Source organism: Oscarella lobularis, chromosome 14 (assembly GCF_947507565.1).
Source record: "Oscarella lobularis chromosome 14, ooOscLobu1.1, whole genome shotgun sequence".
Lineage (NCBI taxonomy): Eukaryota > Metazoa > Porifera > Homoscleromorpha > Homosclerophorida > Oscarellidae > Oscarella > Oscarella lobularis.
Window position 1 is genome coordinate 1,844,010 of NC_089188.1, and position 23,393 is coordinate 1,867,402.

Consider the following 23,393-nt stretch of genomic DNA (forward strand, 5'->3'; position numbering starts at 1 on the left):
TGGTCCTCGCGTGATTCCAACATCTCTGCTTAGTCCATGGCCAGGTTTCAGCTACGACTTGCTGCCCTTGGCATCTTTTCTGTCGTCTTCTTGCTCTTTTTTGCGGTAATAAAGCTCAACGAAAAGTCGCAGCGAGAGCCTCCACCTGTAAGACTCGCAAAGCCGATCGTCGTCTCATCTCCCTGCAAGAAGTGGAAAAGAGAGCTGATGAAGACAAGGAACCCCGTAGAAAGTGACAAGGACGTCGTTTTAGTAACAGGAGCTGCAGGATTCATCGGCTCGAGCGTGGCCAAGTACTGCAGCCGTCGTTTGCACATGAAAGTGATCGCCGTCGATAATCTCTCCAGCGGTTTCGCGCACAACCTACCGTCGACGAAGTCGTCGACGCTCGAATTTATCAGAGGAGATCTCACCAGCGTCGACTTCGTCGCCTATTTATTCGCCAAATTCAATATCACCTACGTCTATCACTTGGCCGATTACCCGGCGAGCTACTTGTCTCATTTCACTCGCACGTTCACGTACAGAAACGCGCTGATGTCGTCCAGTCATCTAATCAATGCAGCAGTGAAACACGACATCGCCTGCTTTGTCTTCGTATCGTCGACAGCCGTCTACGGCTCTCAGCCGGGGAGTCGTCCCATTGACGAGTCTCGTTCGCCTCGGCCCGCAGATCCGTACGGAATTTCCAAACTGGCCGTCGAGCTCGACCTGATGACGGCGAAGGATGTCTTTGGGTTGGATTACGTCGTTCTGAGGCTTCATAGCGTTTTTGGCGACGGGCAGAGTTCTATTGATCCGTATAGAAATCCGATTGCGAGGTTTATGAGACAGATCGTCTATAACGAACCGATCGTTATTCACGGCAACGGTCAACAGAAAAGAAGTTTCACTTACGTTTCTGACGTAGTTCCCCTGATATCGCGAGCTCCTCTCATCCCAGCTGCTCGCAATCAGATTTTCAACGTGGGCGCCGATCAGATGGTGAGTATGAACGACTTGGCAAAGATGGTAATTGCTGCGATGGGAATGAAAGGACACAAAATTGTTCATACGTCTCCGAGGAGGCTGGAAGTCAATCAGGCTGTGTTTGATCACTCGAAAGCCTATTGCTTTTTCAATCCGCCTCCTCCGACGGAATTATCGATTGCGTTGGAATTGACGGCGAATTGGTTCCAAACCATTGGGAGGTCTCTTTTGAAAATGGCTAAAATGAGGAGAACTTTTGTAGAAGTGAAGAAAAAGTTGCCTCGTTTATGGATTGAAGGAGTGACAGAAGCGAATAACGTAGATCATCCTAAACGCGTTGTGCAGTGAGCAAATCTTAAAACATTATTATTTGATTACCTAGAACTTTTGCCACAGGAATAGAGACGTCTTCTTTCTTTCTTTAGTCCATACATCGATAGAGACGAAACATTTGCTGAATCCACGTCACGGCGTCGTGACTCTTGGCAAACGGATCCCCGGTCTATAATTGACTCTGATGTTGAGAAATTTGTTGCCCAAGGAATGAATTAGAGATCTCCATTGGAAACAGCAATTAGCAATAAATAACCCTATAAGCAAAAGTACGCTACACGGACATGCTGTGAATCGTCCCAGTGCTCGTCGTCAAAAAGCTCACACCTCGAAAGTGCATGAATCGATTTGAAGGCGAAATGAGCCGAAAACGAGCTTGGAGGGGGCCCCCGTTCATGTTGACCTCGATTGAGCGCCCGCGAGGCTTGATAAACGACGCTCGTCGTTTTTCTGCGAACTGTTCGCGTTCGCCACGTTGTTTCGAGCGACGAGGACGACATCTAGGTCGCAATACTCGCTCGTTTTCCTCGTTTCTCTCCCTCTTCTTCACCTAGACCATCCGAAACGACATGTTCGATCAACTAAATCGTCCAGAGACTGCTCGCGAAGGCATAGATTGACAAAAATCGCAGCAACGTCGCCGTTTGAGATCTGAAGCCGGGAATTTCGCTTGCGCGCGAAACGGAGACTCTACGAAGAGAAAGAAATGCGTCCAAGCGTGGAAACCCGAATCCAAAGGGCAAATGCAATACACGTGGTCGGCAAATCGAGGAGCCGCCATGTTTTTGGCGCCTAAAATCGAGGAATTCGTCCACGCAAAGAGCACATGAAAAGCACGCGCGAATTTCAGCAGCAAATCAACGTATCGTTGCCCTGGTGAATTGATCACAGTGAGGTCACCAGCGGATGTTGCACCAGCTTCGGTATAAAAGCGACAGGGTCAACGCCCAATCTTCAGTCTTGCGTTAGGGTGGGGGATGCCAACGGGCTGAACCCTTGAGGTTGATCGTGAGCTGGGAAAGCTGGTCGTTGGTCATCAAGCGTTTCGTCTTTTGTCGATCCTTACTGAAGCTGCTAGGCACAGTGGATGGGCGTTGCTTGCGACGCTAAGATCGACACTGGGGGTCATAAAGGTCGTGGACGGCTTGGATTTGCGAAGTCAGGCGTCTCGCGTTTAAGCCGAGTGGGGCGTCTGGCTAAGGTTTGCCACTTTCCGCCAAAGAAACGTGTGGGGGCCCAGTGTCTCGTGGTCTTTCCTCACTCGGATTAGCAATCTATACCCGAAAGATGACCTGACCCCCAGGACAAAACGCTGACCTTCTACTGGTGGACTTTGGCAATCGCTTCATAAATCCTCTCTCGACACGGTAGACTCGTTTCCTAATTAAGCGAAAGTCTACGGCCTCTTTGGGGCCCCGGTACGACGCGGTCGGGGGGACGGTGTGGGAGAGCCGTTCTCGATCCAGGCCGTACCGGTCGTGTTCGGGCTGTTGAAGCAAGGTCTCGCTTCCAACATTTTTGGGCCGTTAACTGCGTTCGAACCTCCACGTGGTGCGGCCTGGATAGCGCCAATGCGAACGCAAGACTTCAAGGTACGTACACGGGCATATCGAACACAAATTGACTTCTTTTTTTAGGTACTCTTTTCTTGATTGAAGCGCACGGAGAGGAATTAGAATTGTTGGAGTGTAGACGAACATGTTGCATGATTTTTGCGTTGTTTTTACGTACACACGCACGATTTTCTGTGTATCTTATGTTCAGTCGATCTTTCTGCATGAGAACGCGCCAATAAAATAACCGCGGCCACTCCCAAACGAGACTTCCCGGCTAAAAACGACGAACGCATGGATCTCGCTCGCCTTCTGAGCGATCCGAACACAAGTCGCGTCTGCCTACGCGCTTTCCTACGCAACGAAGATCACGAGCACCCGGTCGACGTCGACGACGACGTCCTAACGGTGCTCATCCGAACTCTGAAGCATGCAAACGAACGCGAGGTGCAAGCTCTGGTCGCGTCGACGCTCGCGGTCGTCACGAGCGGTGCCGACGACTCGAAACGACTAGCAGCGACGAAAAAGGGCGTCGTGCGCCCGCTGATCGCGCTCTGCCTCGATCGTCGACACGGTAAGACCATCGAGTGGATTCCGAGTCGAGTCGGCTTCTTTCCTGTCCTGTCACGCGATACATCTGCACATCTAGGACTTCTGTAATTTTTTTACTGTCCAATACTTCATGCATGCGTTGTGCATGCGTGCGTCACACGTTGTCCAAGCACGTGGTCATATAATTATAATAATTCGCGGTCTTTCAGATATTTCAAATAACGCTGCAGTCAAGGAACAGCTTGTCGTTCACGAACGCGCTCTGGCAACGCTGAGAAATCTCACCACATTGCCGTCGTTCTGCCACGAGCTCGAATCCATCGACTTCGGCGGCGTGGATATACTGAAGTTGTTCATCGACTGGTGCCTCGTGTGGGACGAGGAGAGCAGTTCTCTCTACGCGTCATTTGGCCACTTGGTCGTCGACGACAGCGACGCCGCCGCCGCGTTTGATTCGCTCGCCGTTGGAAAGGAGCTCGTGGGACGCGTGTTGAATCGTTGTCAAGACGATGACGACGGCATTCTCGTGGATCTCTTTGACATGAGCGACGACGACGACGAAGAAGCTCGCCTGTGCGAGATTTTACTCGAATCCGGTCACTTTGAAAGATCCTTTTTTGACATCGACGAGCGGGGATTCAATTCCTTTTGGGCCAATGTAATTGTTGACGGGGAGACGTTCGACGACGGTCAGTTTCGAGCCGTTGTGAGTCAAATCAAAGAGGGAGAAAACGGCTGCCGATATTCGGTACCCCTTCGAGACAAGGGTGAAGTAAGAAATAGTAGAAATAGAGAGACAAATGTCATCAGAATCAGAGACTTCTGCAGAAGGTGCAGTGTCGTCTAGTCGGCGCTCGCCCCGTCGTAAGATGTCAATTGGCAATTGAACACGCTACCGGTGTGAGACGTCGACGCGGTCAGTCCAAAATATCACTCTAATTTTTTCCTTCAAGCCATTCTGCGAAACGTTGCGTCGTGCAGTTCGTCGTTTCGAAGCAGCATAGCTCGTAGAGGACTACGCGCTCTTCAGAAGGTGAACCGGACAGGATACGATCCTCTATCACATGAACTACTAGTCTTCGTCTAGCTCGTTTATTTGCCTTTGCGTCGCGTGAGAGCTCAGGCTATAGCGCTGCTGGCGAATCTGTCAGCGGATTCGACACTTCTGTCGGCGATCGGAGAAACTGGGATTACGACGGAGCTGGCGTCAATAGGAATCGATTTGACGAATGGGCACGAAATCGTTTTACTCTCGATTCGGTGTCTGCGTAATCTGTCCGTGTTGAAAGAAAACCGGGCTCCATTGGAAGCCGACGACAAGTGGGTAAAGCTTTTGGAGGTAGTCAATACGTCGTCTCGCTTTTGTGGTCTTGGAATATTGACGAGACTCTTTCACTAAAGGCGGCTGAGCGTAGTGACAATGAAGAGATCTGGCAGGAGGCGTTGAGTCTCACGAAAAACATGTGGAAAGATGCTATGTGAGAAAAATCGGTTAGGCTAGGCGAGCCTTTGTATACTTTTCTTTGTGTGACAGCTGCAGCAGAAAAAGTCTCCCACAGGCGACGGACGTCAGTCAGAGAAATTCACCGTCGCTTTCTCGTTCTCCTAAGTTGACGGATCCGTCGTCCGCGGAAAAGAAACGCGGCTACGGTCCGGGCGAATGGATTTCTGAGCCGATCTCCCGCCACGTGCCTCGCGAACTAGTTGTCAACGACAGAGGAAACGGCAGCCACGGAGTTGACGACGACAACGACGATGACGACGACGATGACGACCTGTCTACGTTCTTCACCAACTTGCGTTTTAGTACTCGCCAGTCGCCGTCGCAAAATCAACTATCAGCGGTATATTTTGTCTCAGGAATTTGAATGTGTTTTTTTGAAATATTATCTTAGACTGATCAACGAATCTATCAACGGAATCGCAATCATGGGCTTACCAATGATCAGACGCGCGTTTTAGCCTCGTGAGGCAACTATTCGAGTATCGCTGCATCGTTTTGCGAAACGGTGTACTATTTTTTAGGACGACAGAACGAAAGATGTTCTACAGATTTATATTTACGTGAGCGATGCTGTTATCATATGTCGGTTCGATTGACGGCTCTTGCCGCATAGAAATATATGCGCTCTGCTAAATGCCGGTACAGGAGGAACGATCTATTACGGCGTCGTCCCGAAGAAACCAACGTGGGGAATTTATTTGAACAGAAGAGAAGTAGCGCTTTGATCGTCAAGTCGCTGTTTAACTAAATGTATCTATTGCACATGCAGAGAGACGAAATTCGCTGTATGGTCGACCGCATAGGCTCTGACTTGCAGCCCACCGTCATGCACGATCAGCTCGAGGTATTTTTTATCGGTGGGACGCTGAGCAGTGAGCACGCGGATTCTCTAGGTGAAATTTGTACCCGTATTCGACGAGTCAGCAAAGGCGTAGGTGTCTGGCCCAAATCGTTTTGCACAGAAAAAAAATTTTCTCTAGAATTCCGAATACTTACGTTATCGAGTTGATTGTTCAGCCGACGTCGTCCGACTTTGTCTATCAGACAGGAAATAAAGAGTGGGTGATCTCCTACACTAATATCTCTGCTATGTGTGATCCGTTCTTTAGCTCCTTCATTCGCAAGGGCGATCAAACTATAAAGGCTAGTTCTTGCTTGGACGATCCGAGTCTGTTAATTGACATTTGCGTTGGCTTTTGCAGTACGGTGTTCGAGAGATACGAGAGCGTCTTCTTCGGTCTTACGAAAGGAAGTATCGATCCGAAATACGAAGGTACAGTACTGACCTACCCGCGAAGAAGTCTTTCCGAGAGCTATAACATTCGTAGTTTGAAAAGCGACATTGAAGAGACTAGAAAGAGGTAGATAGTGAGTAAATTGAACGGCGTGGACGTTCTGAGAATAGGACTGTTCTGAAGTTTATCTAAATTCTCTGGCTGTGAATCGTTTTGAAACAATCAGCTAACTAACAATAATGACGTAGAGGTTGAGAGAGAGCTTAGGAGCGTGAAGTCAGAAAAGAAGTGCGTGAAAACGCGTGTGTGGCCGATCGACAAATTACAAGGGTGCCATAGGTAAGGCTTGATATTCATAAATGCATAGTGTCGGTTCTACACGTTCGTCATCGGTATGCATTCTGTAGTAGACAATCTCTGTTTGCATCTCGCGCTATAAGCTGGACGGCCACTTTCCTCGCGGCGACGAAAGAATTTCACTCGTACGCCGTTGCTTAGCATCGAACAGGAGGGACTGATCTGGTGATATTTCTCTCATGATTATTATTATTATTTATGAGTGGCAGCGGACGTCCTGATTTACACAGTAAAAACATTCCACTCCTCTCCACCTAGGGTCATTGTTCCCACACGACACCAGGGGCACCCTGACGGATAATCAGTCGACGCAGTGGAGACCAAAAAGCGATGACATCGAGAGGTATTTACGCGGGCTCTTCCTCGAGTCATCTAATACGTACGTAACCGTTAGGACTTCTCCTGCTTCCCTTCGTCTTGTCGCTGCTTTCCTTTATTCAACGTAAGACAGCACGCGCTGGCAGTCGCTCTATAGACTATACTAAATCTCTGCTTTCTTTCCCAGCATCCAATGGCCAGTGTAACATAACGTTCTACGCCCAGCAATCGAACGGATCCGACCCCGTTCGAGTCGAAGCCCACTATTACTTCATCAACGAGACATGCGGCAGAGGAAACCACAGCGGGCCGCAGATCGCGATCTGGGCGAGTCGCGACTCGGCCGTCAACACGTGGCTCGGCGTCGGAGCGTCGCCGACGGGGAAAATGTGCAACAGCGACATGTTCACGGGCCATTTTTCGTTGAGCGACGGCACGGCCGTGCTCGTCGATCGACACGCGACGATCAACGAACGACCGCAAGCGGACAACGAGACGGGCGACATCATTTTCAGCGAACTCGTCGTAGAAGACGGCAAGATGGTGCTTCGAGTGATACGTCCGTTCACGCCGACGAGCGAGTTTCTCGACGACGACGTCGATTTCGCTATGCCCCAGTACATGATGCTGGCAACGGGTCGCGTTTTCAGTTCGGAGATGTACAGCGACGGGGAGATATTCTATCACGGTCGCAATCGTCGAAATTCGAACCGAACGATCGATTTTATGACGGAGTGCAGAGGCTGTTCGTGCGTGCCGAGTCCGAGCAACGGTTCGGTGGAATTCAGCAACGTGTTCAAATACGTACCAGGCACGGTGGCGACGTTCTATTGCGAAGGCGGTTATGCATTGAAGGGAGCAAAGTCAATAACGTGCGGAAGCGATGGAGAATGGTCCGCACCTGCGCCAACTTGCGAAGCCCTATTCAGCGGTGAGAAGGGCTTCAGTTGATAATTTTTATGTACATGTCTCTCGTTACTGTACAGCGGGTCCGTGTTCTGTGACTGGATATCGCGAACTCGACAATGAGGACAGTCGATACGAATTGCGTTGGGGTTCTTACGAAACCTTACTCGGCGTGGAGCTCTCGTTGCATATGCCTGATTCGCATTGGGTGGGAATTGGACTGCAGACGATGACCGGGGCTCCGAATGGAATGTGCGGAGCGGAGTTTATAACCGCTTATATATCGCGCAACGGAAGCGGAGTTCAAATCGAAGATCGCTTAATAGGCGAGCACTCGGGACGACCGAGACTGGATAACGACGGTCAAGACGTCGTACAGAAGCATTCAGTCATCAGCGACGGCAAACTGAAAGTTTTCTTTGCTCGAGTTGCTGTCGTAGGGCGCAACTTGGCCGCTGAATTCGTCACTCACTTCCTTGCCGCCAGTGGCTATCTGGCGGAAGACGACGGAAATCCACTTGGAACGATTGCTTACCATTTCGAAAGTCGAATGATGTTTGAAAGAAGTGCGTGGAGAGACGTTTGTCCTGTCTGCGAGCGACCCGTTCTCGCCAACGGATACGTCGTCGGCAACGAAGGCGTTACGAAGTTCTTTTACAGCGATCAAGTCACGTTCGCCTGCAATCGTTTCTACGAATTGCGCGGACCAGCGACGTGGACGTGTAACAGAGTAGTTAATACTGCAGGAGAATGGAACTTCGACGTCAACGAAACACAATGCGTTCCACTGGGACTATGTGAGCGAGCTTTGTATATTCTCCTTGTTCTTTAGACATCATGTCTTCTTATCTATATAGGGAGAAACTGTAGTATGGAAGGCCGGGTTAATTCGACGGACGCGGAGCCCGAACTATCGGCGAGATGGATGTACAGTCCCATCGAAAAGAGTCTCACTGTCGAGATCAGACGACCCATTCAAGCCGGCCAACATCGCTGGGTCGGCTTCGGACTGAGCGCCAACGGCACCATGTGCTGGGCCGACATGACGACGGCGTACTTCGATCTTCAAAACGGCATGCTTCACGTCCAGGATCGCGTGTCGTCGTTGTACGGACGACCGGACGTCGACGACGATCAATCGCAGATACTGCGAAGCGACGGCTGGATGAGAGACGGCGAAATGGTGGTCACGTTCACGCGAACGCTCGAAACGACCGATCCCCAAGACATGCAAAATCTCCTGAGCGAAACGACGCGACTCATGTTCGCGACGGGCTACATCGCTCGAACGAGTAGCGGTCAAGGAATAATAACGTATCACTACGAGAGCAGCTGGGCGTCGCCGATGGAGTACAATTTGACGTCGGACGCCTGTCGCGGATGCTTGTCGTTGAACGAGCTAAATAATTCGCATCCCATTCAGTATTCGGACACTTTGTTTTTCGACGGGACGACGGCTGTGTACACGTGCAACGATACGCACGTATTGGTTGGTGCATCGAATAACACGTGTGATAACGGAGACTGGACTGAAGCCGATCCAGTGTGTCGACGTGAGTTGGGAGGATATTATTGGTGACATTGCTGATAAAATGGTTACTTTATATTAGTTCCTTGCGTGACGCCTGTGGCTCCGGTTGACGGCGATACTAGTTTCTCGACGACGCCGCCATTGGTTTATCTTGACATGGCTGCCTTTGCCTGCAATCCTGGCTTTGATTTGTGTGGTCAAATAAACCTCACTTGCCTAATGAACGGAGAATGGAATGACGAGTTTCCAGAGTGTCGATGTAAGAACGAAGTTTCTTTCTGAGCGAAGTGCACAGGGTCCTATTTTAGTGTTTTGTCCCGTTCAAAACGTGTCGTTCGCACCGGGTGTACGCGAGATTGACCTCGATTATGGAGCGGCTGGATCGGTTCTCTTTCTGGTACCTAATCCACTAACCTTGGACGTTGGAAGACTTGGAAGCGATGTAAGCCGGCTTGACTATAGGTAATATTCAAACTCTTTTTAAAAATCGTTGCTTGTCTATGAAGGGGTGGGAGAGGATTGATGTTCTAGTGAGTGGGATAGCAAATCTAGCTCTTGGAAGCGAAACGGTGAGTTCAACGAATTTTTTGTTGATTAGGGCAATGGTGGTGGAAATAGATTACCTCAAATCGACCGGAAAGTCTTAGTGAAAATAGAGTGACAGAAGCGAATCTTACGGCATTAGATCGACCGTCGACGGATGGGGGCGATATTCTACCTAGGTGAGTATTCTGCTACACGTCATGTTTAGCTCATCAAATTATATCCAAATGCCAGCACGGCTCGCTTCACGTTCATTCGAGACAACAACAAAATAGTTGACTTTGGAATTTTTATGACGACTCTTGCCTACGTCCACTCGTCCTCCGACGATTTTTCGTCAAGGTACTCGCCTTCCCTTTTAGGCGTGCTAACTTTCAAGTGTGTTACGTTTGCAGAAACATTTCTATTACAGTTACCGACATATATGGGCAAACTTCACCAACGTTGCAAATCCGTCTTAGGCATATAGGGACAAATGACGACCCGCCTGTAGTCAGTGACACAGGTGTGTAACAATCGCTTGTTTTCACCTTTTGGGCTTTGATTCGTTTGTTTAGCTACATTGGTCAACTTTACTCAAGGCGATGGCCCAGTGGAAATTTTCCAGAATTCAGTTACTATTGAAGATCCCGATCATCCAAGGCGAGCGAGAAAACGAGAATAATGAGAATTGACTGATTGATTCTGTGGGCATGTAGCTTCCTAATGCGAGACGCCCGGTGTGAGATAACCGCAGTACCGTCGGGGAGCTATGACTCGGCAGATGAACGCCTTTGGGCAGCGAATTGTTCAGACTTCAATATAACGGTGAGAATTCGCCTGATTTCTGAGCAGACATGACCGTCTGTAGTTTGACAGTGCTAGCGGGATTCTTAGTATCAACGGTCCCGGCACGGACGACGAATTTCAGAAGTGTTTCAACTCGATTACCTATCATTTCCGTGGAGAAGTGTATCCCTCTCTCTACCGCGACATTCAGTGCGTAGTTTCCGATGGAATTCAGTCGGCTTCTTTGTCCGTCCGGTAGGGGGAAACCAAAAGAAGTATCGTTTTTTTTAACCTTGTCACCTCACAGGGTACTGCTCATTAACGTCAACGATTTCCCGAGGATTTCATTTGGAGAAACGTTCACGTTCAACTACACCCAGTACGGTCCGCCTCTTCATTTTCTCGACTCCTTAGCAATTGAAGACGACGGCATTCATTTGTCAAGGTAATATTGGGCGATTGTCACCTAAATAGAAATTGTGTAACATTCTGTCTTTGGCAGCGCTGTACTTCGATGCAATATAGTAAAGAGCGTGGGATCGACGGACGCAGATGACAAAGTTGTATTGCCACCAACACCTAATGGCTTGAGTGTAGTCAATGAAAGCTCGCCTGTTTTTCCAGGCTTACAATCTCCAGTTTTTCTTAATTATGTGAGTGAAGGACAAGGCAAGCGTAGTAGAATCGTCACGATATTTTGAGTAGACTATTACTGGCCAAGCATCAGTTGCCGTCTACGAAGCGTATCTGAAAGGGATTAGGTTTGAAGTTACCAAAGAAAGACCTTATAAACTGTCGGACAGGGACCGGTACGTGAGCTGTTGCATAGTACACGAAACTTGCTAATACGCTTTCTAGATCGATTTCACTCGCTCTCAGTGATAGTGAATTGACGTCAACTCTTCCTGAAATTACGGTACATATAAATTTAGAAAAAAATTGCACTATCGTTGTTCTTTAGATTAATGTATATCCTGTAAATGACGCTCCTATCCTCCAATTTGATCCCAGTGCTGATCCGAACGCTCTTCCCTCCGAAGCGGCACGCTATCATACGCTCGTTTTTGAAGAAGACGGTCCACCTGTCAGCGTGACGCCCAGCACGACGACGTTGCGAGACGTCGACAGCGTCATTATGACTCGACTCCGTTGCGTCTTATCTCAACTAAATGACGGTTCTCTCGAGACATTGACAATTGACGAAGACTATCTCGCTGAAAACGGACTGACTTTTATATACTTACCACTGACCGGAATAGGCTACCGCGCGGACGTGATTGGATCGGCAAACGTCAGCGTATATCTTACGGCATTTCGTTCTATGAAGTATTCTAACGAAAAAGACGAATTGACGATTGGAAATCGATCACTGATTTGCAATGTCAAAGACGATGAGGATGCTGTATCCGAACAGGTCCTTATAACTATTCAAGTCGAAAGCACGAACGACGCTATTGACGTCAGCCTGGGCGCTCCCGCGGCCCGAGTGCATTTCACGGAAGGACAACAGCATGGAGTGTACGTCATTCCGTCGCCGCATCGATTGATTGCGACAGACGCGGAAAACCATCTAATCAAGAGAGTCGAATTTACTCTCGTGTACGTAACCGCTCCTCATATATGCATGATGAAAAAGAGGTTTCTTTCCTCATAGGTCAGATCCGCCGGGTTTTCTCGACGATCTAGAATACCTGTTTCTCATCAAAGACGTTCCTGAAGGACTAACTGTACGAGGAACGGAAATTCTGATTAGGCGTCTAATATTTTTTTTGTTCCTTTGCGCGTAGATGATAGTCGGCGATTCCTTGAAGACACTGACGTTCGAGGGAACTGTCAATTTGACGGTAACTAAATAGGCTAGCAATGTTACTGAAACTATTCTTCAGTTTTAGGTCCTGCTAGACTTAGCTCGGCGCTTGTTCTATTTCAATCAAGAGGACGAACCGACAATGTTTGTCAACGAAACAGTGCCACTCAAGAGATACGTATGTCTTGATAATGAGATGCTCTGTGCGTGTTTCCTCACTCGTTTTTGGTTGATTCCCTCATAGGTTGTTATGAGGGTATGCGATACAGGAAACCCTCCGGCTGTGACAACGATCATGATAGAAATCGTCATTCAGACCGTGAACGATCACGCTCCAACAATTGTGGCTCCTTGTTTGACAAGCAGACCTAGATCTCGAAGCAGACGCGAAACGCAGATATTCAAGACAGTGAAGGTGCCGGGCTCATTTCCTATTATTAAATATCGCAATAATTCTTTTATAGGGTGATCGATTGTCGGTGATCGGCTTGAATTTCTCCGCTAGTCACATGGAGCAAGGTCGTCATTTGAACGTGACGTTCTCGAGCAAAACGAATCAGCCCGCTGTATCGCAAGAAGCCGACCTCTGTCAAATACTTACCATCTATCCGACCGAGTTAGCAAACGTCGGTCATTTTGGCCTGTGGCAGAGCGCCGACACGCTCACAATCGTCTTTGCCGGAAAAGCCGAACCCATTTCATCGTCTCGTGTCAGAGTCGCTTTTGAATCGTCGCCAGGTTGGTAGTCTATTAGCTAACAGAGTAGAAGCACCAACGATGTTTTTGTATAGACACAGAAGAGTGTCGTCCGGAGACGGACTGTTTGATTGGCGTGTGCGGCGTAGATGGGCTAACGTGCCCTGTCGTGGGTTCGTATCCCAAAGGACAAGATACTGAGGATGATTCTTCTGCTGCAATTGGTGGCCGCGTCGAGGAAATTTCGGAGGATAATCCATCGGTTCCTCTGCAAACGTCTCTGTACGAATGGGAAGTGGGCACGCTTGCTATGATTGGCGTGATCGTATTGGTGGCACTGGCTGTCATCATTGCGTTCAAGAGCAAGAACAAGAAAAAGTGAAGCCCCAAGCAAAAAAGGGCAGTTCTTGTGTGTGTGTGTGTTTTGGACGTTTATTCGTTTTGTCTGCTTTATCACTTATGCGTCATTTGTAGAGTAGCGGTATGTACTCGTGCAGTTACTCGTGGCCAGGGCTAGCGCGCGCAAAATGGACTCCGTCGCCGGTCGTCGTCGTCTTCTAATGCTCGGCCTTCTAGGCCTCCTAGCATGCTCCCTCGTACCCAGTAGCGTAGCCGAAGAAACAGAAATCGAGATATCAGAGAAGCGCCAGGAAGAAGAGGCGGAAAAAGCTCACCGAATCGACAGCCAGAATCTTCTCCTTCTCGTCGTCTCGCTCGTCATCGTCATCGTCATCATATGGTTCTTCCGAATCTACCAATGGCGCGTCCTGCACGAAACGGGCCTCGCGCTCGTCTGGGGTGAGCGATCGAGCGAGAAAACGAGCCGAAGGCGCGAGCAACGTGCCAACGTCCCCTCCCCTCCCCTCCGCGCTCCCCCTCCCCTCTCAGGCATTCTTCTCGGCGCTCTCATTCGCTACGTCTTTCCGGGAGCCGAACAGCCGGTCACGATTCGCGGCTGCAGCGTGGACGGCGAGCAGGGAACGGAGAACGTCACGTGCGACGGCAATAGTACAGCTAGCAACGCCACGGGCGACGTCTGCGAGTCCGCGTCGACGTTTCTGACCAACGTCCCCAAGAAATTCTGGATCGTCATTGGAAACGCGACCTTTTCCTATTCGCTCAATAGCGAAGTTTTCAAGACGAAGGGAAGCCGTAGCGGATTTGAAGAGCACGTACGATGATCCACATGAGAGGCGTGGGGAGGAAAGGAACGTTTTTAGGCTGTCTTTGATCCGGAAGTATTCTTCTATGTCTTGTTGCCGCCAATTATATTTTTTGCCGGCTACGACATGAAGAAGGTGAGGAAGGGAGGGCGTTCTGTCTTCGTAATTATAATTTACCGTATGTCGTGGGGAGTATAAGCCGTTGCTTGTAATGTATTTATTCGAAATGTTTCAAAGGGAGAAATCCTTACACTTAGTTTTGTTAGTAGCGCAAGTTCAACTGCCCCATGGTAGAGCCGACATCACACGATTTCTATTTATTTAGAGATACTTCTTCAGAAACATTGGCGGAATATTGACGTACGCGTTCCTGGGCACGAGCATATCCTGCTTTGCTATAGGGTGAGCGAGTGAAGCAAGACCGAATTCAATTGTGCATTAGGCTCTCTGTTCTCACAGGGGAATCATGTACGGATACATCAAAGCCTTTCCTGCCGGCATTCCCGAAGGATTTGACTTCATCGAGTGCCTCCTTTTCGGAGCTCTCATCTCGGCCACGGATCCAGGCGAGAAGGAGGAGAAGGACAATATTAATCGTCTCTAATTGACTATGCACAGTGACCGTATTGGCAATATTTCACGACATGCACGTCGACGTGGATTTATTCGCTTTCACTTTCGGCGAGAGCGTGATGAACGACGCAGTCGCAATCGTCTTATACAGGTGAACGTACCCTTCTTCTTCTTCTCTCTATCACTCTGACGTGTCTCTATAGTTCGATTAAGGCCTATTCGCCTGTTGTCGGCAGTATCACCACTTTTCAACCGCAAGCGTTCTTCAAGTCGCTTGGCGTATTCATTGGAATATTTCTCGGATCCTTTGCTATTGGCGTTGCGGTGGCGTTGGCTTCGGCTATCATATCCTTGTAATCATGGTATATTTAATAGAGTAGAGTGCGTATTGCTTGATTCCTTAACGGTGACGTATATATACATCACGAAATTTACGAAAATTAGGGACTATCCTCTTTTTGAAACCGGATTATTTACCATGCTCTCGTACTCGTCATTTCTGATGGCAGAAGCGGCAGGACTCACAGGTCACCGTGGCACCGCCACAGACTTAAGCCCCAAAACGCGTTTGATTTAGGAATTGTCGCCGTTCTTTTCTGTGGCGTTGCTCAGGCTCACTACACCTTTTTCAATCTATCTGAAGAGTCTCGCGTCAGGACGAAGCAGGTTTCAAGAAAAAGGAGACGATCCTTTGATGTCTAATATGGTAAACGTTTTTTTAGTTGTTTGAAGTTCTCAACTTTTTAGCTGAAAACTTCATTTTCGTCTACATGGGCTTGTCTCTCTTTACGTTTCGTCTGCACAAGTGGATTTGGGGATTCATATCGTTTTCGTTTGTACGAAAGAAGAGGGGAGAGTTTCTCTTTTGATTGCGTGTCTTGTTCTGTTCTAGCTCGCAATTCTCGTGGGAAGGCTGTTGAACATTTATCCCTTGTCGTTCTTCCTCAATTTGGGACGAAAGAGGAAAATTCCTTGGAGTTTTCAGCACATGCTGTCATTTGCAGGTTCGATTCAACGCGCGAGAAAATTCGATCGTCGTTTCGCAGGCTCGCCCTCGTGCTAGGACTTCGCGGGGCCATCGCCTTTTCTCTTGCCATGAGAAACACGGAATCGGAGCCGCGACAACTCATTCTGACTACGACGTTGATGATCGTCTTCGTGACTGTGTTTGTGAACGGTGGACTGACGACACTGGCACTCCAGTTTTTCAAGATAGAGTCAGTAGCGCTGGGAAGGGAAGGGGGATCGGGCGGTATTTTGCGTTCTAGAGTGGGCGTCGAAGACGACGAAGAGGAGCAAACGTTTCAGGCAGTCAAGACCGTACGTCTCGCAACGCTTTCAGTACAATTCATGACAAAACGTGCTGTTTTTAGACCGAATCCAACGAGGATCAACCGACGTCTGCTGACGTTTATGAAAAACATTCTCTACCTAGATTCTGGAAAAAATTTGACAGCAGGTTTCTTGGGAGAATTTCATCACAGAGCTCGTTCCAATTTTATCTCTATAGGTACATACGACCAATCTTTACGAGCATAGGCGCTCTACCATCAGGATGTCCTTCGTTCATGCAGAAAATTAGCAAGGGTCGTGTTTACTCAAAGAAGGTGATTTTGCGTCAATATCCGCTGATAGTTGTATAAATTCTGTTTCATAGTCTACCGAAGGTTTATTGGACGACACTGAAGAGCAGCATGAGGAGGACCTTGACTTGACTACCGCTGCACTTTCGTTTAGGAATGATAACTTTGACGCCGGCGAAGGTGACGGCGACGATGACCTCGGAGCCGGAGATCTAGGACTTGGAGACGCCGGCGAAGGTGACGGCGACGGCGACGATGACCTCGGAGCCGGATACCTAGGACTTGGAGACAACATAGAAATGCGTGAGATAGCGTCAGGCGAAGAATCCGAATCGTGATGCTAGGAGGTTGAATGTTGCTGATCATAGTTTTCAGTAATGTGTTCTTTGTAGATTTTTTGTAATGTGAGTCCTAATTATTCACGGTATATTGTACGTGGAAGTGCAGCCGAGTTGAAACAACAAATCAGTAAGAAATCAATATGTATATGTAAACAACTAAAAAGTTAAAAGTTTGCCAGGGCCTTACGTAGTTTTAACGCACGCTAAGCGAAGGACTGAAATCTTCCTCATGGCAGAAAAGGACTTCATAGCCGTTACGGGAGCGTCGAAAAAGATTGCCGCGTCGTATCTCGCCGCGGCCGACGGCAACTTGCAGGTGGCTATTGAAATGTTCTTCTGCGAAGACACGGAAGCGAGCGGCGGCGGCGCTTCGAAAACGAATGCGCCAATTAGTCGAAAGCGACGTTACGGCGACGACGAAGACGACGGACCGGGCGAACGAAAACCGAATGACGTCGATGATGAGTAAAAAAGCAGTTTTATGACGAGAGTAACGTCTACGTTCATATGCTAAGTTTTTCTAACCCCTCTTTGCAGCAAAGCTGCTCACTCCGCGCGCAAAACCTAAATTGAATTTGGCAATTAATTAATTTAATTAATTCATTAAGTTCCAGTTGATTTGAAGAGCATAGGCAAATAGATTAGGGAATTGAAAGCTCTGTATATTCAAAAAGGGAGTCATAATTCTTGTCGTGATAGAGATAACGTCAGGCCTCCCATTCCACCAACTGCGGGGGTTCTTGTGCAAGATTCCATCCGACCCAGTGAGTTGTCCATTGATCTCGTTGCCCGAGTGCGTTCTAAAATTGCCTTCTGACGCTGTAGTCAGACGACCGAGACGACGAGGCGGCGGAAGCCGATCGGTCTTTGAAGGATTTCGAGACTTCAGAGAAGAAACGAGTACAGCGGATGAACGCGAATTTAATTTTAATTAATTAATTAATTAAGCCTATTTTATTAACTAAAGGAGCTCAAGAAGCTGGGTTTGCTCAGCCGAAGAGAAAAACGCTCGAAGGATTGTTTAGGCCGCCTGTTGACATCACATTCTCCGGCTCATTTGATCAGGTGAATTTTCTATATGTGCATGGCAAGCATACGTATACATACATATATAATGGTAGGCGAAAGAATACGCTTGCGCTCGGGGCAAGTGGCTGCTCGTCAACGTGCAGAATCCCACGGAATTTTCGTGTCAAGCGTTGAATCGAGACGTCTGGAGCAATCGCGACGTTCGACGATCTCTGAAGGCGGACTTCATCCTGTGGCAGGCACGACGAATTGGTGAATCGTGAAGGTTGTTGACGTTTTTTCTTGTTTGCAGGTTTACAACGACAGCGACGAGGGAGAAAAATTTAAACAGTTCTACCCATTCGCCGAGTATCCTCACATAGCTTTTATAGATCCGCGAACAGGTTAGTTAGACACTTGAATCGAATTTTATTTGTAAAAGACAATCTCTCTTTCAGGCGAGCGACTACAGCAACTTGAAAATGTCACAGCAGAATCGCTGATCTTAAATAGTAGGATTTTGCACCACTTATACTACATGTACGCAATCATAATCTTTTTCTCTAGTGAATGACTTTCTCAGCTGCCAAGATCCTCTATCCGTTTCGCCGTCAGAGGCGAAGCGCTTCAAAGTGGAAAGCATTATTGACGAGTCCGAAGAGGAGCAGATCAAGGCCGCTATAGCGCAGTCTCTTGCAGAAGCAAAGAAGGCCAAAATAAGGAAAATCATAATCGATGGCAGTGACAGTGAGACAGCTACAGACGTCAGCAGTAAATACGTGAGCGAAGAGGAGGAGGAGGAAGAAGAGGGAGAGAAAAAGGAGGGAGAGGACGAGGACGAAACGAGGACTTCATTGTCACAGGGAAGTCAACTAGCTGACGACTGCGGTAAGCTGAGCATCGCCGGTGACAGGGAAAAGAGAACGGAAGTGGATAAATGGACTGTTGACGACGACAATCTTGAGGCGACGAAGATTTTATTGCGACTTCCCGATGGAAAGCGCGAGACGGTTACACTTTCAAAGGAGGCCCCTGTAACGGTAAGAAGACCCGGGTCACCCCTGAATGTCTCGATGATCTGTATGGTGCACAAGTACTAACTCCGCTCTTCTCTAGATTCTACTTAAAGTGGTTGAGGCTCAAGGCTTTCCACTGGACAAGTATCACGTCGTGACGCACTTTCCGCGAAAGAACTTATGCGAACTAGACGCGTCGGTGACGCTACGCAAGGCGGGGTTGTGGCCGCGAGAGACGGCATTCGTGCAGGAAATCGATACATAGCTAACAAAATCTAGTTCTAGAAAAAAAACAACAGAGTCAACTCAGTCGATAGATCGACACATTAGAAGTCTGATCTGCTACGTAAACGAGAGGTTCTACAAAGGACGTGGCCAGCCAATTAATTTTCGACCCGTGTTCAATGACCGTCGGCGGAGCAGTCTCGCTTAACCGGCCGCCCTTCTCCACGCCGACGCTCCACTTCACAATTCTCCCATCGTTGCCTCCCGACACGAGAACGTCCTCGTTGCCGTCGTTCCGTGAAAAGGCGACCTGACTAACGCTCGCCGCGTGACATTCGCCCAATCGCCCAACGTCCTTCATTCGATTTCTATCAACTCGAACCCAACCGACCGAAAAATCGCCCATGGCAACGGCGGCGACGCCCGTCGCTCCGCCGCGATGCATCGCAATCGAATGAACGAGCGGCGGATTGACGAACTGGCCGCCGCCGCCGCCGCCGCCGTCCAACATGGAAATCTTCGCGACGCACTTCGCCTTGGCAACGTCCCACGCGACGATACGCGCGTCCAAGCCGCCGCTCGCGAGACTGGCGGCGGATCGACAGAACTTCGCCGTCGTGCAGATGTTGGCGTGCGCGTCGCGACGCAGCGTTCGATAGAGCCGATTCTGTCGCAGGTCGACGACTCGAATTTGACCCGAATCGTCGCAAGCGGCCGCGTATTGGCTCGACGGATCGATAGCGATTTCGTTTACGTCGTCGTCGTTGACGACGTATTCCCGTATAATGACGTCACTTCGCGCGTCGTGGAGTCGGAGCGTCGTTTCGGTCGACGTCATTAGACGGTTCGGATCGACGAAGGCGACGTTCGTTGTCGGCGCGGCGTCGTCGCCTTTCGAGGCGATTCGGCGCGTCGGGCGACCGTCGTTTGACCAGACGATCGTGCCGTCGTCGCCGCACGATGCGACGGTGCCGTCGCGCGCCGCGTCGACGGCGTAGACGTTCGACGAGTGAGAACGAAGAAGAAGCGGCGATTCCATTGATATCCTACGCATGCGTCCTACCGGCTCTCTCTGTCCTCCTTCTGGTATCGTGGGCTTCGCATCCGCTTGAATCGACGGGAAAATGATCGTCTTCAAGGACATTATATCGGGTAAGTCGCTTGCTACATCCTTTCCAAGCGAATCGAACCCATTCGAACCACAGGCGACGAAATTTTCAGCGATTCGTTCCCCTACAAGCTGGTCGACGACATCTACTACGAAATCGAAGGAAAGGTACGATAAACCGAACCCCCTCGCGTCGTCCCGCGCGACGATTCTCGCTTTTCGACAATCAGATGACGACGGAAACGACGGACATATCCGACGAAGCAATCGGCGGCAACGCGTCGGCCGAAGAGCCGACGGAACAGGCGGAAGCGGCGTCGCAAACGGGAATCAACTTCGTTCTCGCCATGCGACTCGTCTCCGTCTCCAAGCCGACGACAATCAAGAAATTCAAAGTGGAAATACTGAAGCCGTACTTGCAGGCGGTGAAGAAGAAGTTGACCGCCGAGAATCCCGATCGGGTCGAGAAGTTTCAGAAGGGAATACTGAAGTTCGTCACCGAGCGCCTCGATAAGAACTACGCCGATTGGGATTTGTACACGGGCGAGTCGATGAATCCCGACGCAATGCACGTAATGGTGAACTATCGGGAAGACGGCGTCACTCCGTACATGGTCGTTTTCAAGGACGGTGTGGTCGAGGAGAAATTTGTAAGGAGGGGGGAAAAAAGAAAATTATATATTTTTTGATGTGGGTCTGTTTTTTTAGTGAAGTAAACGGATGGAGGGATTCAATAACTTTAGATTTATCTATTATTGTTGTTTTCTTGTGTGTGCGTGTTTGTGTGTGACAATGTGATTGTGCGTTTTTTTTCTCATCTTGTAACTGTGTTGCTCTGGAGTGCGGCAACTCTAATTTATTGCATGTGTTTCTTACATAGATTTCGCCTTGACGAACACGTAAGCCTGGCGTTTATGCTTGAAGACAACACAGAGACAAGTAAGTAATTCATTTTATATATGAGAGCCCACAGGCTTTTCAATTACAGTACTTAGTATAAGCCCATTTGTACGTTGAGTAGAACGTGGTGACCTCTAAAGAGGCTTTAGGCAGATGGTAGATCGCGGGTGTTGAAAGTTCTCCTTTTTATTAGCGTTTCTAAATGACTATAGCAATACCATGCATGGTACAAAGTACAGCAGTATTTTATCTATCTCGTGATCGAGATCTGCGTCTGCCTCGATCTCGTGATCGAGATCTGGATCTTCGTCGCTCGCGAGATCGAGATCTGGATCTTCGTCGCTCGCGAGATCTGGATCTGTGTCGTCTCGCATCACTGCTGTACTTCTTATCCAGAAGCTCGGATGAATAGTCGACGTCTCTTCGTTTCTCGTCTTTTCGCGTTTTCAAGCCGAGTTTTTCCTTGGCCTTTTCCGTCTTCTTGTCTTTCTTCTTCTTTTTCTTCTTGATCAGCTCTGGTTCAGGTTCTGGTGACGGAGTACGCGGAGTGCAGTCGACTTCTTTCAACTCTTCGTCGTCCTTCAATTTTGGTGCTTTGTAGTCTCTGACGTGATCTACTCGAATTATTCGACTCGCAAGCTAAAATTCCCATAGATAAACAATTCCCATGTACATGAAAATCGACTAACCTTTATTCCATTGAGATTATCAACAGCAAGGATTGTACTTCTCTGATCTTCGTACGCCAAGAAGCAGAATCCCTTTGATTTTCCGGTACTTTTATCTCTGACCAAATTGACAGAAACAATTTCTCCGTACCTATAGGGAACCAGAGCCAATAATTCGAATTCAGAATCATCTTCTCACTGTGAAAACGCGGTTATAATGTCGCCTTCGGTAAGCTCGTAGTTCAGACCTCCTAAGAAAAGAGGAGTCATAACGTTATTGTTTTCCTCAAGGTATCTGTACCTATGAAAACGTAGGCACTGTCTTTATAGACGCTATGCCACGAAGCGGCCGTGCTTTCCACGCCAGCTTCGATTTCAGCCTTGTTTAGCTTCTGTATAGCCTTTATCTTTGTCAAAGGACTGCGAAAAAGTCAAACAAATGACGAGAAAAGGCAAGGGGAAAAAACGTACTTCATGTTTAGGAGCGTGCGCTATTCGCAGCCCGCACATCTACTACTTCTCCCACGGATTGTAGAGAGAGCTCTTCCTCTGCCGCTTCCTCTGCAGCCTGCAGCGAGCAACATGGCTCACCGACTCGCAATCCTAAAACGTCACCTGGAAGGCGCAAATTGCGCCTCGTCAACGGAAAACTTTCGCTACACGGTCAACAACAGATTTCTCACGCGCGAACAGCGCCAATTCTACGAGAAGAACGGCTTCGTCGTGATACCGCGTCTCGTCGATCCCGAACGCCTCGAAACGTATCGCGATCGATTCGAACAGATCTCCATGGGCTTCGTAAAGATCGACCTCATGACGGTGATGCGCGACGTCGCCTACGCGAAGACGAATCGCGATCGTTCGCCGATCACGAAACTCCAAAACTTTCAAGACGACGCCGTCTTGTTCGACTACTGCCGGCTTCCTTCCGTACTCGACTACGTCAGCGATTTCGTCGGCGATGACGTCATGGCAATGCATACGATGCTCATCAATAAGCCGCCGGATCCGGGAACTCTCTCGTCGCGCCATCCCATGCATCAGGACTTGCATTATTTTCCGTTTCGACCGGCGGATCGTATCGTGTGCTCGTGGACGGCGATGCAGCGCGTGCATCGCGACAACGGGTGCCTCGTTGTGCAGCCGGGTTCTCATCAGACGGTCGGTCGTCTTCTGCCGCACGACTATCCCAAGTGGGAGGGCGGAGTTAATAAGATGTATCACGGCGTCGATTATTCGCCCGACATGCCGCGTCTTCATTTGGAAATGAATGCCGGCGACACGGTCTTGTTTCATCCGCTTCTCATACACGGATCGGGGACGAATCGAACGATGGGATTTCGAAAGGCGATATCGTGTCACTATGCAAGCAGTCATTGCAGCTATATCGATGTCAAGGGAACGACTCAGGAGGGAATTGCTAAGGAAGCCGAAGGGATGGCAAAAAAGATGCTTGGATTTCCCATATCTTACACTGATACGTGGAAGGTGCGGAGTAGGTTGGTCAAGGGAGTCGAGGGATCTCTCTCTCAGAGCAGCTAAACAGTGAAAACGTTCTATGGTATACACTGCATGGGTTTCTTTCTATATGTTTGATAGAACAATTTTAGTGACGTCGTACACTGTGACGTATTGCCCACCGCAATCAAAGTAGACTGTAAGCAGACTCATTTCTGTCGCTATTTATTGCCGTTTATCTATTTCCGACGCATCCGGGTTCGGTTTACGCGATCTCT

At 48.9% G+C, this 23,393-nt stretch overlaps 9 protein-coding genes and 1 long non-coding RNA gene across 13 annotated transcripts; 7 read left to right on the plus strand and 3 right to left on the minus strand.

Moving 5' to 3' along the window:
* The first annotated feature begins 36 nt into the window (after window positions 1-36).
* On the plus strand, window positions 37-1,551 carry LOC136195330 (uncharacterized UDP-glucose epimerase YtcB-like). Its single transcript, XM_065984642.1, has one exon. It carries the CDS (start codon window positions 37-39, stop codon window positions 1,315-1,317), a length of 1,281 nt encoding a protein of 426 aa, XP_065840714.1. The 3' UTR covers window positions 1,318-1,551.
* A 1,591-nt stretch (window positions 1,552-3,142) lies between these two features.
* Window positions 3,143-6,836, plus strand: LOC136195689 (uncharacterized). 3 transcript variants are annotated; one of them, XM_065985101.1, is made up of 18 exons: window positions 3,143-3,429; window positions 3,617-4,179; window positions 4,236-4,305; window positions 4,361-4,440; window positions 4,495-4,746; window positions 4,809-4,885; window positions 4,942-5,251; window positions 5,303-5,373; window positions 5,433-5,471; window positions 5,525-5,624; window positions 5,681-5,755; window positions 5,805-5,842; window positions 5,892-5,969; window positions 6,021-6,054; window positions 6,114-6,184; window positions 6,240-6,485; window positions 6,554-6,668; window positions 6,762-6,836. In XM_065985101.1, the coding sequence occupies exons 1-16, from the start codon at window positions 3,150-3,152 to the stop codon at window positions 6,274-6,276; spliced, it is 2,175 nt and encodes a 724-aa protein (XP_065841173.1). In that variant the 5' UTR covers window positions 3,143-3,149; the 3' UTR covers window positions 6,277-6,485; window positions 6,554-6,668; window positions 6,762-6,836. The 3 variants fall into 3 exon arrangements, with proteins under 3 accessions (XP_065841173.1, XP_065841174.1, XP_065841175.1); XM_065985102.1 differs by lacking the exons at window positions 5,681-5,755; window positions 5,805-5,842; window positions 5,892-5,969; ... (3 more) ...; window positions 6,554-6,668; window positions 6,762-6,836 and having other exon boundaries at window positions 5,433-5,497; window positions 5,557-5,624; XM_065985103.1 differs by lacking the exons at window positions 5,681-5,755; window positions 5,805-5,842; window positions 5,892-5,969; ... (3 more) ...; window positions 6,554-6,668; window positions 6,762-6,836 and having other exon boundaries at window positions 5,433-5,493; window positions 5,557-5,580.
* On the minus strand, window positions 4,888-6,424 carry LOC136195691 (uncharacterized). The gene is made up of 3 exons (XR_010671929.1): window positions 6,202-6,424; window positions 5,908-6,150; window positions 4,888-5,850 (listed from the first exon to the last, which is right to left on the minus strand). It is a non-coding gene; the product is annotated as an uncharacterized lncRNA (long non-coding RNA).
* Window positions 6,756-13,572, plus strand: LOC136195688 (uncharacterized). The gene is made up of 25 exons (XM_065985100.1): window positions 6,756-6,846; window positions 6,898-6,945; window positions 7,009-7,752; window positions 7,808-8,524; window positions 8,585-9,280; window positions 9,338-9,517; window positions 9,567-9,700; window positions 9,765-9,827; window positions 9,877-9,980; window positions 10,036-10,143; window positions 10,197-10,306; window positions 10,359-10,443; window positions 10,500-10,608; window positions 10,652-10,824; window positions 10,877-11,014; window positions 11,072-11,222; window positions 11,275-11,378; window positions 11,428-11,485; window positions 11,531-12,168; window positions 12,224-12,296; window positions 12,357-12,413; window positions 12,462-12,554; window positions 12,621-12,791; window positions 12,841-13,114; window positions 13,168-13,572. Exons 1-25 carry the CDS (start codon window positions 6,834-6,836, stop codon window positions 13,452-13,454), a joined length of 5,328 nt encoding a protein of 1,775 aa, XP_065841172.1. The 5' UTR covers window positions 6,756-6,833; the 3' UTR covers window positions 13,455-13,572.
* A 24-nt stretch (window positions 13,573-13,596) lies between these two features.
* LOC136195690 (sodium/hydrogen exchanger 9-like) lies at window positions 13,597-16,844 on the plus strand. Its single transcript, XM_065985104.1, has 16 exons — window positions 13,597-13,870; window positions 13,961-14,244; window positions 14,293-14,370; window positions 14,561-14,637; window positions 14,695-14,801; window positions 14,854-14,959; window positions 15,012-15,158; window positions 15,235-15,335; window positions 15,386-15,474; window positions 15,531-15,644; window positions 15,701-15,812; window positions 15,872-16,025; window positions 16,077-16,128; window positions 16,182-16,267; window positions 16,319-16,415; window positions 16,466-16,844. The coding sequence occupies exons 1-16, from the start codon at window positions 13,600-13,602 to the stop codon at window positions 16,727-16,729; spliced, it is 2,139 nt and encodes a 712-aa protein (XP_065841176.1). The 5' UTR covers window positions 13,597-13,599; the 3' UTR covers window positions 16,730-16,844.
* A 97-nt stretch (window positions 16,845-16,941) lies between these two features.
* Window positions 16,942-19,088, plus strand: LOC136195249 (UBX domain-containing protein 7-like). The gene is made up of 9 exons (XM_065984544.1): window positions 16,942-17,197; window positions 17,432-17,496; window positions 17,558-17,632; window positions 17,700-17,797; window positions 17,854-18,000; window positions 18,054-18,144; window positions 18,199-18,252; window positions 18,308-18,780; window positions 18,857-19,088. Exons 1-9 carry the CDS (start codon window positions 16,962-16,964, stop codon window positions 19,019-19,021), a joined length of 1,404 nt encoding a protein of 467 aa, XP_065840616.1. The 5' UTR covers window positions 16,942-16,961; the 3' UTR covers window positions 19,022-19,088.
* On the minus strand, window positions 18,972-20,030 carry LOC136195250 (WD repeat-containing protein 53-like). The gene has a single exon (XM_065984546.1). It carries the CDS (start codon window positions 20,018-20,020, stop codon window positions 19,058-19,060), a length of 963 nt encoding a protein of 320 aa, XP_065840618.1. The 5' UTR covers window positions 20,021-20,030; the 3' UTR covers window positions 18,972-19,057.
* LOC136195251 (uncharacterized) lies at window positions 20,013-20,970 on the plus strand. The gene is made up of 4 exons (XM_065984547.1): window positions 20,013-20,133; window positions 20,187-20,257; window positions 20,320-20,739; window positions 20,798-20,970. Exons 1-4 carry the CDS (start codon window positions 20,106-20,108, stop codon window positions 20,798-20,800), a joined length of 522 nt encoding a protein of 173 aa, XP_065840619.1. The 5' UTR covers window positions 20,013-20,105; the 3' UTR covers window positions 20,801-20,970.
* A 185-nt stretch (window positions 20,971-21,155) lies between these two features.
* Window positions 21,156-22,561, minus strand: LOC136195386 (RNA-binding motif protein, X-linked 2-like). 2 transcript variants are annotated; one of them, XM_065984704.1, is made up of 6 exons: window positions 22,341-22,561; window positions 22,129-22,272; window positions 21,959-22,077; window positions 21,857-21,908; window positions 21,679-21,808; window positions 21,156-21,628 (listed from the first exon to the last, which is right to left on the minus strand). In XM_065984704.1, exons 2-6 carry the CDS (start codon window positions 22,131-22,133, stop codon window positions 21,236-21,238), a joined length of 699 nt encoding a protein of 232 aa, XP_065840776.1. In that variant the 5' UTR covers window positions 22,134-22,272; window positions 22,341-22,561; the 3' UTR covers window positions 21,156-21,235. The 2 variants fall into 2 exon arrangements, with proteins under 2 accessions (XP_065840776.1, XP_065840774.1); XM_065984702.1 differs by having other exon boundaries at window positions 22,129-22,561.
* On the plus strand, window positions 22,164-23,383 carry LOC136195384 (phytanoyl-CoA dioxygenase, peroxisomal-like). Its single transcript, XM_065984700.1, has 2 exons — window positions 22,164-23,218; window positions 23,268-23,383. The coding sequence occupies exon 1, from the start codon at window positions 22,240-22,242 to the stop codon at window positions 23,197-23,199; it is 960 nt and encodes a 319-aa protein (XP_065840772.1). The 5' UTR covers window positions 22,164-22,239; the 3' UTR covers window positions 23,200-23,218; window positions 23,268-23,383.
* Window positions 23,384-23,393: the final 10 nt, after the last annotated feature.